The following is a 16,728-nucleotide window of genomic DNA, read 5'->3' on the forward strand; positions in this document are numbered from 1 at the left end:
TTTTTAAAAGATATTATTTATTTATTCGAGAAACAGATATAGAGAGGCAGAGACACAGGCAGAGGGAGAAGCAGGCTCCATGCAGGGAGCCCGACGTGGGACTTGATCCCGGGTCCCCAGGACCATGCCCTGGGCTGAAGGCAGCGCTAAACTGCTGAGCCACCCAGGCTGCCCTCATACGTGGAATTTAAGAAAGAAAATATACGAGCAGGGACGCCTGGGTGGCTCATTGGTTGAGCATCTGCCTTTGGCTCAGGATCTCGGGGTCTTGGAATCAAGTCCCACATCAGGTTCCCCGCAGGGAACCTGCTTCTCCCTCTGCCTGGGGGAGAGGGCTACTGGGGGGAGGGGAAGTGGGGAGATAGGTGAAATAGGGGGTGGGGATTAAAGAGTACACTTCTCATGATCTAAAAAAAATAAAGTGCTTGAGCAGGACTAGTAATATGCACAGGGAAGTGCTTTGGGAAATGAATTATGTCAGTGGTATGCTCTAAAGGTATACTGTCCAGTATGGTAGCCACTGGCTACCTGTGGCTATTTAAATTTAATTTCATTAAAATAAAATAAAATAAAAAATTCTTCAGTTGAGCTAGTTACATATGAAGTGCTCACCAGCCACATGTGGCAGAGGCTACCATGCTGAACAGTGTAGGTATAAATCATTTCCACTATCACAGAAAAGTTCTATCGGACAGGAGAGACTGAAGCAAAAAGTCTAATTGGAGGCCACTACTATTACTATAGTTTAGGGCAAAAGTAATCAAGTTATAACTCGTAGGAGGAACCTCAGTGAGGATGGTTAGCAGAGCTGGGGCAGCAGGAAAGCTGTCTTACAGGGTTCATCACATGACTGGCTAAAGGCAGCGAGGTAAAACACATGATTTCCTTATGGGTTGTTTTTTTTTGTTGTGGTGGTGGTGGTGGTTATTGTCTGGAGTATGTCATTTCTGGAGTTTGTCCAGTTCCATTATGTCTTTGTGGATTTCCTAGAATCCCTAATGCTTCATTTTCATTTACTAGCAGGGCACTTGTGACAAAGTATGATAGGAAACTCCTATTTACAGGAGGCAGATGCAGTTTGGTGTGGAGAAGGCAGTGCATTTTAGAAAAAGTTATCAAACTACACTGACGGGATAATGACCTTTTGGCTGAGACACAATTCGAGGGGGTGTCTGTTACTGACTCCTGAAGGTATCAGTGTGATGGGCCTCTGTATATAGCATGATCAACAACATGCTAAGCTCTACCTAAAATCTTGAAGGTAAGTGTCCACTTAGAAAACAATTCCCTGGGGGCCCCTGGGTAGCTCAGTTGGTTAAGACTCTGACTCTTGATTTCAGCTCCACCTGTTGGGCTCCTGCTGGGCATGAAGCCTGCTTGAGATTCCTCCTCTGACCCTATCTGTCCGGTGTGAGTGTACTCTCTATCTCTTACAATAAAACAACACAACGTAAAATAAAACAATTCTCTGATGCTTCCTGACATTACAAAATATTTCGGTGGGTCTGAAGTTTTTAAGATTTCATTTTCATATTCTACAAATGTGATTTTGGGCATCAGGCTTCACTACTAACAAATTATTTTAATCTTTGTAGTCCACACTTGGTGCCCATGCAAATAGCATCAGCATCATCTGGGAACATGTTAGAAATTCAGATTCTCAGGCCCCACCTAGCAAGACCTAATTTATCAGAGACTCTGAGGATGGGCCAGCAGTTGGTTTAAAAAGCCCTCCTGGTGATTCTGGCAGTAAAATATGAGGACCACTGTAAATGTAGCCAATTATCTTTACTTGGTCAGTCTTTCTGTGCTAAATTTGGTGGCATTGTTTAAAACAGGCACACTATCCCCCACACTATCCATGCTTATCTAGCCATCCCTCTATTCATTTACATAATGTGTTAAAAGTATCTTAAAAAGCCAAGAATAAAACACTTAATCAGAACCCAATTTTCTGATTATTGACCTGATAGATATGAAATCCTGAACCTCAGTTTAGTTGCAATAACATCTTTTCCCTCATATCATCATCTTTCCTCTATCCTCTGCAATCATGGTAAGGTAAAATTCGCTTCCAAAATTTCAAATAAGCATTTGTAATTCCATCAGAAACAACAGCCATTTGCCTGTTACCACCTCATGTTCTTATAGGGAACGTATTTGGAATCCAGCAAAGGCACAAGCGAGGTGCATTGCTTTCAAATATCCTTCAGTCTCTCTATCTGGTGGCTGGGGATGAATAATAAGTTGACAGCCCCCAAGGAGCTGACCATCAGACACATAAACAACTACTTTTAATGCGACTTGGTGAGACTATTATCAGTGGGGTGTGTTGGAGATAAACTCATTTCTGGGGTAGGGATGTTGGAAAGGCTTCCAAGGGGGCCACTGATACATTGATAGGAGTCAAGAGGAAGAGATAGGAGCCAAGGCAGGTGGGAGTGGGAGGCTCAATCCGAGGGAAGAAAATGAACAGAGCAGTGAGGTCTGGAAGTAGGAGGCGGGCCTGGGCAGTCGGGCTTCAGGAGGAGACGGCAGGGTGGTAAGGAGAGGCTCGGGCTGCTGCCCCAGTACAATGCAGACCAATGCGTCTGAAAGGATTCGGTTGCAAACCGCAAGCATTGCCTCTAGTCCTTTGACTAGTAGAGACGATGCCCCCGAGAAATGAGCTTTCCCCGGACTAGGGTCATTCATTCATTTCACACACATCGAGCGCTCTCGAAGCGCCTGGGCTGGCGGGCGACCGACGCCCCGCTCTAACCTGCGGCCGCGGCTCCACCGGGGCCCGGCGGGGGCGCGAGTGCCAGCGCCGGGGTCCCAGCGCCGGGGTCCCACGCTGCTCCGGCCGGGCTGGCGGCGCTGTGGACGCGGCCGCCGGCGGTTCCCGAGCCGTTGCGCCCGAACCCGCGGGCGTTCCGGCGGGCGGGGGACGCGAGCACCCGCACCTGCGGTGGGGCCCGGGGTGGGGGTGGGGAGGCCCCTTAACCTGTGCCACCCAGGCCTCCACTTGCTTTGGGGTTTGACTACTCTTGACTGGGGGGCCTTCTTTTTTTTTTATTTATTTATTTTTATTTTTTAATTTTTATTTATTTATGATAGTCACAGAAAGAGAGAGAGAGAGGCAGAGACACAGGCAGAGGGAGAAGCAGGCTCCATGCACTGGGAGCCCGATGTGGGATTCGATCCCGGGTCTCCAGGATCGCGCCCTAGGCCGAAGGCAGGCGCCAAACCGCTGCGCCACCTAGGGATCCCTGGGGGGCCTTCTTAATGCCAGGCCTCGCGCCCTGCACTTCACGCACAGCGATTCACTGAAAGCACCCTACGGCTTTGTCAGGTCGGAAGACGCAGGAGCACCTGGAAGCTGGAAGGTCACTCAAGTCTGCAACCCTCGCTCTCTGCCCCCCAAGCCCGGCTCCTCCCACCGAAGGACAGTCTTCTGCCCGGGTCTCTCGCTGGGCTCCCCCAGCGCCCCGCCCTTTAACCTTTGGAAGTTTACTCAGTCCCTGTCACTATGTGACTACGCCCTGGATTCCTGCTTGGCCCAGCTGCAGTTTTACACTTGCTCGATTACTGGGTTAAAATCTAACACATTCACTTTACCTATTCGTTCCTTTTTTGTAGATTGTCACCCATCGCCCCCCATAAGGCGGGGATTTTTCTTTTTTTTTTTTTATTTTTATTTATTTATTTATTTATTGGCAGGGATTTTTCTAATGGCTGTATTATCAGTGCCTAAACAATGTGGTAGATATAGTAAGCGCTCAGTCAGTTGTAAATTCCATGTAGGCAGCAACTGTGTCTATTTTTTTTAAAGGTTTTATTTATTCATGAGAGAGAGAGAGAGAGAGAGAGAGAGGCAGAGACACAGGCAGAGGGAGAAGCAGGCTCCATGCAGGGAGCCGGACGTGGGACTCGATCCCGCGTCTCCAGGACCACGCCCTGGGCTGAAGGCGGCTCTAAACCACTGAGCCACCCTGGCTGCCCAACTGTGTCTATTTTTAAATTGCCTTTTGTCAATCAGAAGTGGCTGGCACAGAGTAGGCATTCGGTACATGTTTGTTGAAAGAGTGACTGAATGTACTGTTTAGTTCATTTTTACCCTTTCAGTCACTCCCACTTCACTATCCCAATTTGGTGGATAATCATGAATTCCTTAGGTTCATTCCTACTGCCGAGTTTCCTCCCTTGTATCCATCCACTCATCACCTTGATTGCCCACTCCCACCCGCCATTTCTTTCCAATCACATTTTTGCTTCTCGCCTCTTCCTTCAACCTTCATTACTTCTTGGAGGGCTCCCTAAACTGCAGGTAGCCTTGGAACATTTTCAAGCAGCATGTCTTCATAGGCGAGAGAATCCAGACTAAGCCACATCGGATCCTCCAAGAAAAGCTTTCCAGGAATGACCCATGACTCTGGTTTTTATTTTTGTTTTTCCTTGAGGAGAACTGAGGATCCTGCACTCTCTCCTAAGTTGAGATCATGGTCATTATTCATAATTTGTTCAATAAATATTTATGGGGTACCTATTATATTCTAGGCACTGTGCTAGGTGCTGGGACAAGATATGCAAAATCTGAGCATTCTAAAGGATGCACGACACGAAAGAGAATAATCACGGGAAGGGTTGAGAGGTGTCCTGGCTTGGACCCAGTTACTTCTAAGAGACATTGTAACAAACTTTAACAAAGGAATAAGTTGGTTACAGTGGCTGTAGGCATGGTTATATAGTATCTTGCTCACTCACACTTACTATCTTGTTCAGCTTTACAGGTAACCCTATTAGGCGCGGATGTAAGGCAGGAATTACTTTTGCAGAAGCTGGAACTAGAGTCTAAGAGAGGTCAATAGACTTGCCTAATAGGACACCCTCTGCCTTGCTCTCCTTAACCTGAGGCAAGAATCAAGCTTCAGAGCAGGATTCAGTTTCAAACCCTCAGAAGTACTCTTTTCAAAAATCCTTCTCCAAGGGGGATGCGGGAGACTTTCCTGAATCAGAACTGCCTGGAGCATATTATAAAAATGCGCGTTCTTGGCGCCTATCACCGACCTATCCACTTAGACTCCCTGTGGGTCCTGGGACTTGGCTTTTTTTTTTTTTTTTAACACTCCAAGTGTTCTTCTGCACATAAACGTTTAAAGACCGTTAGGAGAGTTTGGGTGGAAAACCTCAGACTTAACGTAGAGCTAATACTTGCTTTCGGGATAGGGTCCGTCACAGTTCCGAAGATTAAGCCGTATGTCCCCGAACATGGAATAACGGCTTTCTGGCTGGAACCTTCCTTTTCCAAATGTAAGTATTTCTTGGAAGTTGGAGGTTCTGCTGAGCAGATGCTCGGCTGCTGGTGACTACCGGCAGTTCAAAGATCTTTTGGCTCTTTTCCCGACACCCTATTAGTCGCCGTCGCCTCCCGCCACGGAGCCGGGCGTTTGCCCCGCCGACCACGGTGGGGCGCACGCGGCATACGTTGCCTGCCTGTCCCTCCCTTTCCCGGGTCCGCCTTCGCGCCCTTAAGAGCAGTCCCCGAGAGTTCCTGCCTCTGGTCTCCAGCTGTTGCCCTTTTCTCGCGAGAAGTGCTCCTCCCATCCTCTCCGGTAGTCCACCCCCTCCCGTGGGCAGGTTCCATATTGGGTAAAATCTCGGCTCGCGGAGAGTCCCGGGAGCTGGTCTCGCGAGAGTACGGCTAGCGACTCCTGTTCGCTGGCTCTGGAACGGCGATCACTGGAACTTGAGCGGGCGCTGCAGCTGGAGCCGCAGTTCCGCGGCGCAGCCCGGGGTCGGCCTGGTCGGGGAGAGGGTGCAGGGAGAGCGTGGTGGGCGCAGCCCTGAGCCCCGCAGCCTGCCCCTGCCCTTCACCGGGCTCGCCCGGCAGCTGCGGCTGACAGGGGCCGCGCGCGCGGGAGTCGGCGGGGTCGCGTCTGCCGCACCTGCGCCGACTGCCAGCTCCGGGTCCCCGCCCGGCCCGGCGGGCAACGAGGGCCCGGGAGCGGGAGCGGGAGCGGGTGCGGGTGCGGGTGCGGGCGCAGGCGGGGCCCCTCAGGGCCACCTCCTAGCCCCGCGGCCGCCGCTGGAAGATGTCTCAGGAGAGGCCCACGTTCTACCGGCAGGAGCTGAATAAGACAATCTGGGAGGTGCCCGAGCGTTACCAGAACCTGTCCCCGGTGGGCTCCGGCGCCTACGGCTCCGTGTGGTGAGTGTCACCGGGCTTGGGTCTGCGGCGGGCTTGGTGGCCTCAGCACCCCAGAGCCAGGCCTGCCCACACAGCTCAGCGATGCACCAAGCGGTAGGAATTTTCTCTGGGGGAGGGCATCGTCGCCCATTCGACCCCTGTGCTGCACGCCCGGGACCCCCTTGCACCCCTCACTCTGCACCCCCAGGGAGGCGGTCGGCTGTGTGCAGGATGCAGGTCCACGGTGGGCGGTGGTGCTGGAGCTCGGCCCTGCCTCGCACCCTGCGCAAGCCCTTCTGGGGGGGGTGGCTGCTCGGGGGAGGGGGGCTGGCACAGAGGCCGGGGCGTCTCTCCGGGGGTGGGGGGTGTCTCCCTGCCAGCCTCGAGCCGAAGGAGCCTCTCCGGAGGTGCAGCCACTCTGGGCGCGCGGGAGCCTGCCCTCCAAGCAGACAAGCCCGGGGGGGCTGCAGGGAGAAGCAGAAGGGCCAAGCTCTACGGGAGACTGCGAGCGTCGGAACAAAACTGACGACCAAGGGCTTTCTGCCCTGGCTTTTTTTTTTTTTTTTTTTTTTGCAGACCTCTTTCGAAATCTCATTTCGAGAGGCATTCTTTTCGAATTCGCACTTGCATTAGCAGCGACCCAAAGAACCGAAAATACCGACTTTATCTCGGCCAGCCTAGTGCCAGCTTGAGTTGTGTGTTTCCGATTCTGTTGAAAGCGTATTTCCTTTTCGCTGAGTGGGGGTGGGTGGTAGTGCCTGCAAGAACACTGCAGCTTGAGAAACTGGCGGCTTCACTGATTAGTCACATACCACTGCTCATTTAAGTATTGTTTGGCAAAAACAGTTTTTTCACTTGGAGCAAGTGAGATTCAGATCCGTTGGACGCGCTCAAGATCAAAGAATCATGAGCAATCTGGGGAGGTATTGTAAGTATTTCTTAATTGCAGTACATCTTGTGAATATTGTGTTTTTAAACTTCTTTAGAGAGTTCGCAGGGAACTGATCTACATTTGTAGCCTGAGGTACACGATGGTTTTCATAAGGATAGGGAATATATAGCAAAGGAAGGGAGAGACACTTCTCAGCTTTAATTCACACTGTGTTTTAAATTAAATCGATCCAATAAAATTCTTGGATCTAAAATATTTCACTAGTTTAGGTATTACACACCATATTTTAGAGTTACTGTAACTTGAGAGCTGCTGATCTGAAACTAATTCCTGTATTCATGTGAATCATTTGAAAAGGGCTCCATAAGATTTTGGGAGGGTGGGGGTGGGGGTGAGGGAAACGAATTCCAGACTTTTGGATGTGTTAATCTTTATAATTCTTGTGTTTCTTAAAGTCACATCATGAATTTCCTGTTTGCTAGAATCTTCTGGGTAATTGAGATTGTGCAATTGTGTCAAGCAACAGATCATATTGCATTTTCTAGTTCAAGCTGCGTGAGTTCATCTTGCTGATGGTCCCGTGCTTGACATCTTTTCCTCATTTTTATAATATGGCAGTTTACGTTTTAAGGGAATTTGCAACATTTTACTGTATCCATCTATATGTGTGATTGATTTGCAAATTTTCAGAGATATATTTGGATCATGGCTCCTTTAATAGCTTATTATTTTACCACTCTTTTTCATTCTGTTATGTCATAATTGACATTAATTTTCGTAGTACCAAGTTTCTGTTTCCAATGATGTTTAAACTTTAATGAAATGATACAGCAGAATAGCTCAACTATGGGGAGTTTAGTGGACCTGAAAACAACTGCTTGCAAGGTCTTCCTACTGTTGGTATGAATAGCTCTGTCCTGGAACTGCAGATTCAGATTTAGAGTGAAGTATCATAAAAATGACCTTTACATTTCCTTAGTACTATACTTTTTTGGCTTACAGAAGCCAGAAATATCTGACACTTGGAAGTGATTTTGTTAAACATATTTTAAAAAATATGTATAGAATTATATACACATTGTATAAAATTCAAAAGGCGAAAAGGATATTTAACGAAAGGTATCCTTTCCTTTCTTGTTCTCCAACTGTGCTATTCCTTTCCTCTGAGACAGCCCCTGTTAAGTTTCTTATGTGTCTTTACAAGGAGGCAGAGCCCATTCATTTGTTTTTAGTAGTATTTCTGTTGAGGGATTTAAAGTGTGACATATGGTATATTGGTGGAAGAGAATGCATCTTATGTGTGTCAGTTGACTATGGCAAATGTAATTGATTTTGGATTGAAAATATCAGAATTTAGATATACATAAGTAAGTGGCATCTCATTCAGAATTATTTGAAGTTATTCTTTCAGTTCTTTCAGATTCTTAGCAGTGTTTTGGGTGTTGCAGCAAACTTTTTTTTTTTTTTTTTTTTTTTTTTTAATTTCTCTTACAGCATTCTGGAGCCTGTGTTATTTTTCACTGCCATCATCCTTTAAGAACAGATTTGATTTTAGGGAATAAGAAAATCAAGCTGAATTCAAATAATTTAGAGAATTTGTACTCAAGTCTGGCGAGAAAGATTAGGCATTCAGGTTGGTCTTGTTTTAGGTCAAATAGGAGTTATAACTATAAAGTAATGACAGAATTTCTTGTGTGACTTGTAGAACTGGATCTGAAGTCTGTTCCGAAAAAGAATCTCTGAAAGCATTTTAAGGAATGCAACCTCACGCAAATATCTGTCAGTTTCCTAATTTGATTGCTCCTAAGTGTGATATACTTTGATGTATATTAAAAGTTTTTTATGTTAAGCCTATTTTCTCATTTTAATTTTCACTAAGTCTACAGTAAAAAGGCAAGCAGCAGCCTGTATGCTATGAATCCAAGATCAAGGAATCAGACTAGAAATTGAAAATTGATAAGGTTTTATTTTTTTAATTTTTCAATTTTTTAAAAAATTGATAAGGTTTTATAATATACCTTTCCTTTTTAAAAGGTAAAGGGAACTAAATAAGTCTTGCAGTTTTAAGGAACTTTGTTGCATTGTCTGTGAGGGGAAATGAAGCAAAATTGTTTAAGAATACTTTGTTGCAAAGCATTGATTTTCTGGTTTTGGGACAGAAGGAGGGACTCTTTGTGGTGAGTTTAAGGAAATATAAACAGGAACTTAAATGCCTTTCCTCTGGGTATGGTTTTTCCAGACCCTTGCTGTTGATTAGAGGAGGTGGGGCCCTGGTAGCCATAAAATAGGTAGCCATAAAATAAAAAATACTCTTAAGTCATAGTCCTTTGTTGATTCAACAACACTGAATACCAGCTACGGACTAGATAATGGGCTAGGTTTCATGAGAGAGTGCTGAGCAAGACAGTGAGATAATCCATTCCCTCGTCAAGCTAAGTCTAATGTGAATAAAAAAACTACATTTTATGGATTGCTTACTGTTCTAGGCATTTTACTGTGTAGTTTATATTTATCACGAGTGTATTTAGCCTATGCAAGATTTTTTAGTGAGAGGATGGCAAAACTTACTAAGAAATCAAATCCAGCTTCCTAAATGCTCTGTGGAATAAGACTGTATATACATGAATATAATAAACAAAGCTAAGGTTTAGTGTTAATAGCCATTCACTGTTTTAAATCTTTTATTCTTTTCTTTTAGGATGAGCCAGGGCACAGATAAATGAAAATACATCATTATTGACTATGCAAAGATGACTTTCTTGACTCCTAATCAGTAAGAGGGGCCTGCCCTTTACTTTTCTGGTGACGATAGTAGGCCCTTACTGAACTTTCTTCCCATTTGCTTTTCTTTGTAACCGAAAGCAAGATGGTTCACTGCATGTTGCCAGTACCAACAACAAATAGATATTTAAAGATAATTGCAAATATTTATGTTATTGATATATAAACATAAAGAATTAAAAAAAATAATTCAGTCAAATTTGTTATAAAGTAATTTTTCTAATTGAATCCCATTTTGATGGATTCTGATGCTTTTCTCTGGCTCCCATTTTAAAATGAGGGTATCCTGAACCTCTGGCTTTTCAGTTCTGCCAACTTAATTTCTTGATATTGAAGAGTACTCTGTTTTTGATTTCTCTCTAACTCAGCCTCAGAGATGATGTGTGTGTTTGACTTTGCCTTTCATGGGCAATGGTGCAGATGGCGCTGAGCCCTTGAGGCTTTGAATTCAAAGGTAGAGGAATTCACTGGGCTAGATCACTCTCAGTTTAGTATAAATTGGCATTTTTATGGGATTTTATACTATAAAATATTTTCATTGAAAGCATTATCATTCAGTCTTCACTGACTCTCTTATTAACCCAGTTATATAGGTGAAGAACTGGACTCATTCATTGAAAGAATGGCTTATTCGTCAGTGGTACTCTGGATTTGGTTTTAGGTTTTCAACACTTTACAAGTCATCTTTTCTCTACCTATAGGCTGCTGAGTTTGTGTGATAGTGCCTTCTTTTGTACTGTTTGTTCCTTCTCCCACTTTTTGTGAAGAAAGAGGTTGCTGGGTCACTTGCAATAGAGCTGTGACTGTACAGAACCAATCCCACTAGTGTCATTGCCTAGCTTATCTGTGGGGTAATGACGTAACTTATTAAAGTCACACCTCTTCCTCAGAATTGATAGACCAAAAAATGAACTCATTGCGCAGATCAGATTCTTTTCCCAAGTAATTATTAGGAAGTACAAATACTTAATTCCTGAATTTGTGAATCCTGGTGGTTTGAAATTCTTTAATCTGCATTTAGTAGAGTTGGGACTATCTATACATGTTTGCATTATGTAAGTATAGGATATTAATGAAAATAACTGCCTCTCCAGGCCTTTGAAAAATACATTAGATTTTTGCTCTTTACTGTGAAATTCGATATTGATTTGTTCCTATCCAGGAGGTATCAGTACTGTAATGTTTAATAAAAACTTCATTGTAAAGTGGGTTTCCCTGACTTCAGAACCTAGGGATTTTGTCTCATGGTCGCTATGTACTTAGAAGTCAATGCACAGAAGAAAAAAAAAAAAAAGAACTCTTTAAACTTGAAATGTTTATGTAAATAAAGCTGTCAGTATTTAGAAGTTTGTCTTTGCACAGGGTGTGCATAAATTAAGTGCATGTGTGTTAAAGATTTATAAAATGAACCACTTTTCCAGCATTTCAGCCTGTTAAGAGTTTATTCCAGGAAAGAGGAAAATCATGGTCTATAAATTCTGCACTTTTGATAAATAGGTCCCATATTCTGACATCTTGGCTCCTAGACTGAAGGTCAGGGGAGAAAGTACACAAAAGAGAGGAATCTAGGATGACCGCTAAGTTTTGGTTTGGGACAAATGGCTAGATTTTATTTTATTTATTTTTATTTTTTATTTTTATTTTTTTTAATTTATTTATGATAGTCACAGAGAGAGAGAGAGAGAGGCAGAGACACAGGCAGAGAGAGAAGCAGGCTCCATGCACCGGGAGCCCGACGTGGGATTCGATCCCAGGTCTCCAGGATCGCGCCCTGGGCCAAAGGCAGGCGCCAAACCGCTGCGCCACCCAGGGATCCCAAATGGCTAGATTTTAACACCATTATCTGAACTTTAAAGTATTGTAAGTAGGGATCCCTGGGTGGCTCAGCGGTTTGGCGCCTGCCTTGGGCCCAGGGCATGATCCTGGAGTCCTGGGATCAAATCCCACGTCGGGCTCCCTGCATGGAGCCTGTTTCTCCCTCTGCCTGTGTCTCTGCCTCTTTCTCTCTCTGTCTCTCATGAATAAATAAATAAAATCTTAAAAAAAAAAAATAAAGGATTGTAAGTAATGTGGAAGCAAAGGGAGAGAATGTTAGGCTCATGCTATTGTCTTTGAGGACAGGACTGTGTATTATACTGATACTTTGAGGACCTACTATGTATGAGTCATTCTTCAGGTGTTGGAGATGGTGTATGAACAAAGAGACAAAAGTTTCTGCCTATAAGAAACTATATTTTAAGGGGGATAAAAGTAGAAATAGATAACAAATAAAAATTTATAGTATGTCAGATGATTGGTGCTATGGGGAAAATGAAGCAAGGAAAGGAGAGGGAATCCTGGGATGGCTGTGTTGCACTTTTAAGTAGGGTAGTCAGGGTAGGCCTCAATGATGAAGTGACAGCTGAGCAAAGACCAGCAGGAGGTGATGTAGAACACTAATTGGACCTGGGTGGGGAGGGACGAACATTCCAGGCTGAGGGATCAGGAAGTACAAAGGCCCTGAGGCAAAGGCCTCTTTCGCTGGAATAGCTAGGAGACCAGTCTGGCTAGCACTGAGTGATCCAGGGGCCAAGTAGTAGTAGAAGAGGGTGGAGGGGCTGCAGATGTGCAGAGGTCAATGAAGGGCCTTACTTGCCTTTATAAGAACTGTGCCTTTTACTCTGCATGAGAGGGGAAGCCAACGGAGGGTTCTGACCAGAGGAGAGACATGATCTAATTTATGTTTTAACAGATCACTCTGCTCTGGGGTCTCTATTTTTTCATTCTATTCCCTACCCATTAGAGGTGCTAATTGTAGTTTAGGGTAGAATGGGAGAGTCCCATGAATTGGTGCACAGCCCCAAACCCATGCACACAATTCTCCTTCCAGAAGACTCAAAGTACCAGAGCTGGTACTTTTGTAGGGCCCTAGAAATCAGGGTATTCCAGTCTAGCTCTTTAAATAACATGGGCTTACTTTAGTTTTTCAGGTTTCTGTTGCCAAAAGGAAGGGAGCAAAGAGATTAGCTCTAGACTTCTGCTGACAAAAGATTAGCCTGCTGACAGGTTGAATGTTTTCTAACTTTTTTTGGGCTTCTAGGTTTTTTTCTAATGATTGGATCATATTTTATTTTTTTTTTTTTTTTTTTTTTTTTTTAGTAGATCATATTTTAAAAGACATTTTTACCTTCCTTCAACATTTAAGATCTCATTTATTTTCTATTTTATTTGGCTGTGTATCTGCTTTACATTCCTTTACCTTCCCCCCCTTATAATAATTTTAGTAGAGGTCTGATTATTGTTACCTGTTACTAATGTTTTGGCTGTGAAGCCTCAGGGACTTCTCTGTTAACTTGAATAAGTCTTACAGATTGAACAATTATACACATATGTGACCCTATAAATACCCATAGGGTTTATTGTCCTCCCTGCCTTTATAGATACAGGCTTCTCTCCTCTTTCATGGAAGCTCTCCCCCCTTTTACTGCTCTATCATCTAGTTGGGGAAAATAAGTGTTCCTAAACACAGATTCCCATGGCAACATAACAAAAAGGTAATAGAACAAATGTTTATTTTGTCTAGCTGCTGTCTGAGTAACTTCAGACCCTGAACACATTGGCTCCTGTTACTTTGAATGATGTTGTTACAGATTTCCTTGTTTTCCTCAAAACCTCTAGGCCTTGGTGGTATTGTCACTGTGCCTGTGACATGAAGGAAGGTATGTGAATATGTGTATCTTACTGTCAGTCTACCCACAGGTATGCATTCGTTCCTTTTCCAAGCTTATGCTCCGGAGTGGGGGTATCACGCAACACAACCATGCTCCCCCCCAAAAAAAAGCAAAAAACATACCACTTATCCCTTTTGTTTTCTTATATTCATTAATTCGGTATTGCCATATTAAGCACTGTACTAGATGTTATGTTTATAAAAATAAAAAAACAAAAAACAAAAAAAGCAGACTGCTTTTGAAAAATACCAGTCTAGAAGGGACATGTTACATTGATTTCTCAGAGATCGCTTTGGAGGGAGGTCCTCTATAGCTTTTCTTTTCTGCCTTCTTTCACTTAACTTGCCATTTTAGTTCTACCTTTATGTTTCTAATGCTTCCTTTGAAATTTTCTTTTAGATTTTTTTGTCTCCTTTGACTCTGTCGACATACTGGTCGCTTTTTATATCTAGGGCAACCTTATGCAAGGATATGTGTTGGAAATCTGTGTCAGAGAAACCTTTCCATCTGATGATTCAGATCTAGAAAGTGATGACATTACCATGTGCCCACAACAGGTCAGAACTTCTTCTTTTGATCTGCCCAGGGCTCAGGGAGGCTGGTGTGTTAGGGGAAGCAGGGAGCTGTGAGGGCAAGGGTCCCTAATCCAGCCCTGTCTTCCACTTGGGGTGGTGTCTCTGCTGTGATAGTCTTCACTTACACATTAAGTGCCCTTAATCATGTGTGTCCTGTGACACTTAGCTTGAAGTGTCTGGTTTATGCAAGTGTTACTGAATTCTTGTTATTTCCTCATCCTTGTAGTAGATATAACTTTATTCCCAGAAATAATTGCTTTATTCTCAATATCCCCAAGAGATATTTCTTTTTTTCCCCCCTCTTCTGTCAAATCCATCTAGGGCTTTAGGTAGCTTGTGCTTTCTTGAATTTAGACTTTTGCATAATAAGTTTCTATTTACATTTTCTTCTCCAGGCTACCAAATGCTGGGAAAATCTTAGTTATCTTCCTCATTTGGTATAATAAAACTCAGCTCCGTAATGATTTTCATATTAAATTGAAGTATTGATGTTAGCATCTTATATTGATAAATTTCTAATAATTTTCTCATTTGGATATTATAAGTTTGTCTTGCTTCGTTTTCTGTTCCTAGTTTAGTGTGCTAAGTGCCCTATGCTTTGAATGATCTGCTTTGAAATTAGCAATCTGAGTAAGTTAAATGATGTAAATGCTAAAGGGGGCAAAATGGGAAAACAGCAAATTAAGAAAACCGTATTATGAATATCTATCAAGCTGTGTTTACATTTTCAAATATAACCTAGGGTTACTCAACCTATTGACATTTTGGGTGGGATGATTTTTTTTGTTGTTGTTGTTGTGGGGAGCTTGCTGTCTTGTGCATTGTAGGATATTTAGCAGTATCCTGTACCCTACTTGCAAGATGCCAGTAGAAACCCCAGTTGTGACAACCAAAAATGTTTCTAGACGTTGCCATATGCCCCTGGGGACAAAATCACCCTTGTTGAGAACTACTTATATAGTCTTATATATATTTGGATTGATTGGCCCTGAGGAAAAACTAGATAGGATAACTTGAACCTTCCACCGCCAAAAAGATAGAAAATCTATACTTTCTGTGGTGGTTGTTGTTGTTGTTGTTGTTCTTCTTCTTCTTCTTTTCTTTGTTGATTTTATATATTTTCGAGAGAGAGACAGCAGGGGCAGAGGGAGAGAGAGAATCTCAGGCAGACTCCATGCTGAGTACAGCGCCTGATGCAGGGCTCGATCCCAGGACCCTGAGATCATTACCTGAGCTGAAACCATGAGTTAGACACTTAACCAACCGTGCCACCCATGTGCCCTGTCTGTGTGCATATTCTTTTTCAGTTCATCATATGATATAGTCTTAACAGTGGCTTCATTCATACATTGTGTTTCCAAATTTGTCCTTCCAAACCTTATCTCAAGAATATCTAGCCCTTTGGATTTCAAGTCTATTGAAATGTAACATTTCATACTTTTCCTCAATTGTTTGAGGATGATCTCAGATGTAGCACTAACTACTCTAGAAATAGATTGATCTTATAAACTTGTATGATTCAGCCTTAGAGATGTAGTGGTGTGATATTTAAAGAAAGCTTTCATTAGCACTGATGAATGACAGTGGTCATGAAAATTACAATCAGGGGATGAGTGAATTTTTTTTTTTTTTTTTTGGGATGAGTGAATTACCTGAAGATTTCTTTAGGTATTAAGGCAACGTGATTTTGAAAGTTTGAAATGTATGTGTATATCTATTTGCTTATGTTTGAAATATACTGTAGTGAAGAAAATCTGTTGGTTATCTGTCATTGTTAAATGCCATCAGTATTAAAAGAAATAGACATAAGGGGCACTTGGGTGGCCCATTTGGTTAAGCGTCCAGCTTTTGATTTCAGCTCAGGTCTTTTTTTTTTTTTTTTTTTCAGCTCAGGTCTTAATCTCAGGGTCATGAGTTCAAGCCCTACATTGGGCTCCATGGAGCCTACTAATGAAAGAAAGAGAGAAAGAGAGAAAAAGAAAAAAAGAAAAAGAAAAAATAAGTGAACTGTTTATATAAAAAGGTATTGATGTGTATAGACATGTGGAGGCATTGTGGGCTATAGTAGTTAAAATGGTATCATGGAAGAAAAAGGATTAGAAGTCTATTTTGAAAGAATAATTGGAGAGAAGGAAACATTTTTAGGTAACAGGAGAAAACACAACCAAGAGAATTAGTTGTGAGGTGGATTGGCCTGACAGCAAGAATATCTCAGGTAGCATGAACCCAGTTGTGGTTCTCATTCTGGTTGTTCTTCAGAATCAGTTGTGGTGTTTTTAAATACACCCAGAAAGGAAGGACTAGGTCTGGAGTAGGGCTAAGGCATTGCATTTTTTCTAGGCCATGGAAAGCTGTTTCTTGAGGTTGTAAAGTATTGAGGAAAAGTATTTTATTTTATTTATTATTTTTTTAAAGATTTTATTTATTTATTCATAGAGACAGAGAGAGAGAGAGAGAGAGGCAGAGGGAGAAGCAGGCATCATACAGAAAGCCCGACGTGGGACTCAATCCAGGGTCTCCAGGATCGCGCCCTGGGTCAAAGGCAGGCGCTAAACCGCTGCGCCACCCAGGGATCCCCCGCAAAAGTATTTTAAAACTGAT

At 43.2% G+C, this 16,728-nt stretch overlaps 2 protein-coding genes across 11 annotated transcripts in view; one reads left to right on the top strand and one right to left on the bottom strand.

Annotated features, from left to right (window-relative positions):
- Window positions 1-5,432, bottom strand: part of SLC26A8 (solute carrier family 26 member 8) — an 84,602-nt gene extending 79,170 nt beyond the window's left edge. For 3 of the 7 annotated variants that reach the window (XM_049092064.1, XM_025418564.3, XM_025418562.3), the window contains exon 1: window positions 5,198-5,428. In XM_049092064.1, coding sequence (XP_048948021.1) covers window positions 5,198-5,252 — 55 coding nt within the window. In that variant the 5' untranslated portion in view covers window positions 5,253-5,428. Of the gene's footprint in view, window positions 1-2,761; window positions 2,894-5,197 lie in introns of those variants that run through there. The other 4 variants (XM_025418566.3, XM_025418565.3, XM_025418567.3 and 1 more) reach the window with 3 other exon arrangements.
- A 386-nt stretch (window positions 5,433-5,818) lies between these two features.
- The window catches only part of MAPK14 (mitogen-activated protein kinase 14), a 75,960-nt gene continuing 65,050 nt past the window's right edge, over window positions 5,819-16,728 (top strand). The window contains exon 1 of one of the 4 annotated variants that reach the window (XM_025418570.3): window positions 5,819-6,190. In XM_025418570.3, the coding sequence (XP_025274355.1) occupies window positions 6,075-6,190 (116 nt within the window). In that variant the 5' untranslated portion in view covers window positions 5,819-6,074. Of the gene's footprint in view, window positions 6,191-6,931; window positions 7,093-16,728 lie in introns of those variants that run through there. The other 3 variants (XM_025418569.3, XM_025418568.3, XM_035697347.2) reach the window with 3 other exon arrangements.

This window comes from Canis lupus, chromosome 12 (genome assembly GCF_003254725.2).
Source record: "Canis lupus dingo isolate Sandy chromosome 12, ASM325472v2, whole genome shotgun sequence".
Lineage (NCBI taxonomy): Eukaryota > Metazoa > Chordata > Mammalia > Carnivora > Canidae > Canis > Canis lupus.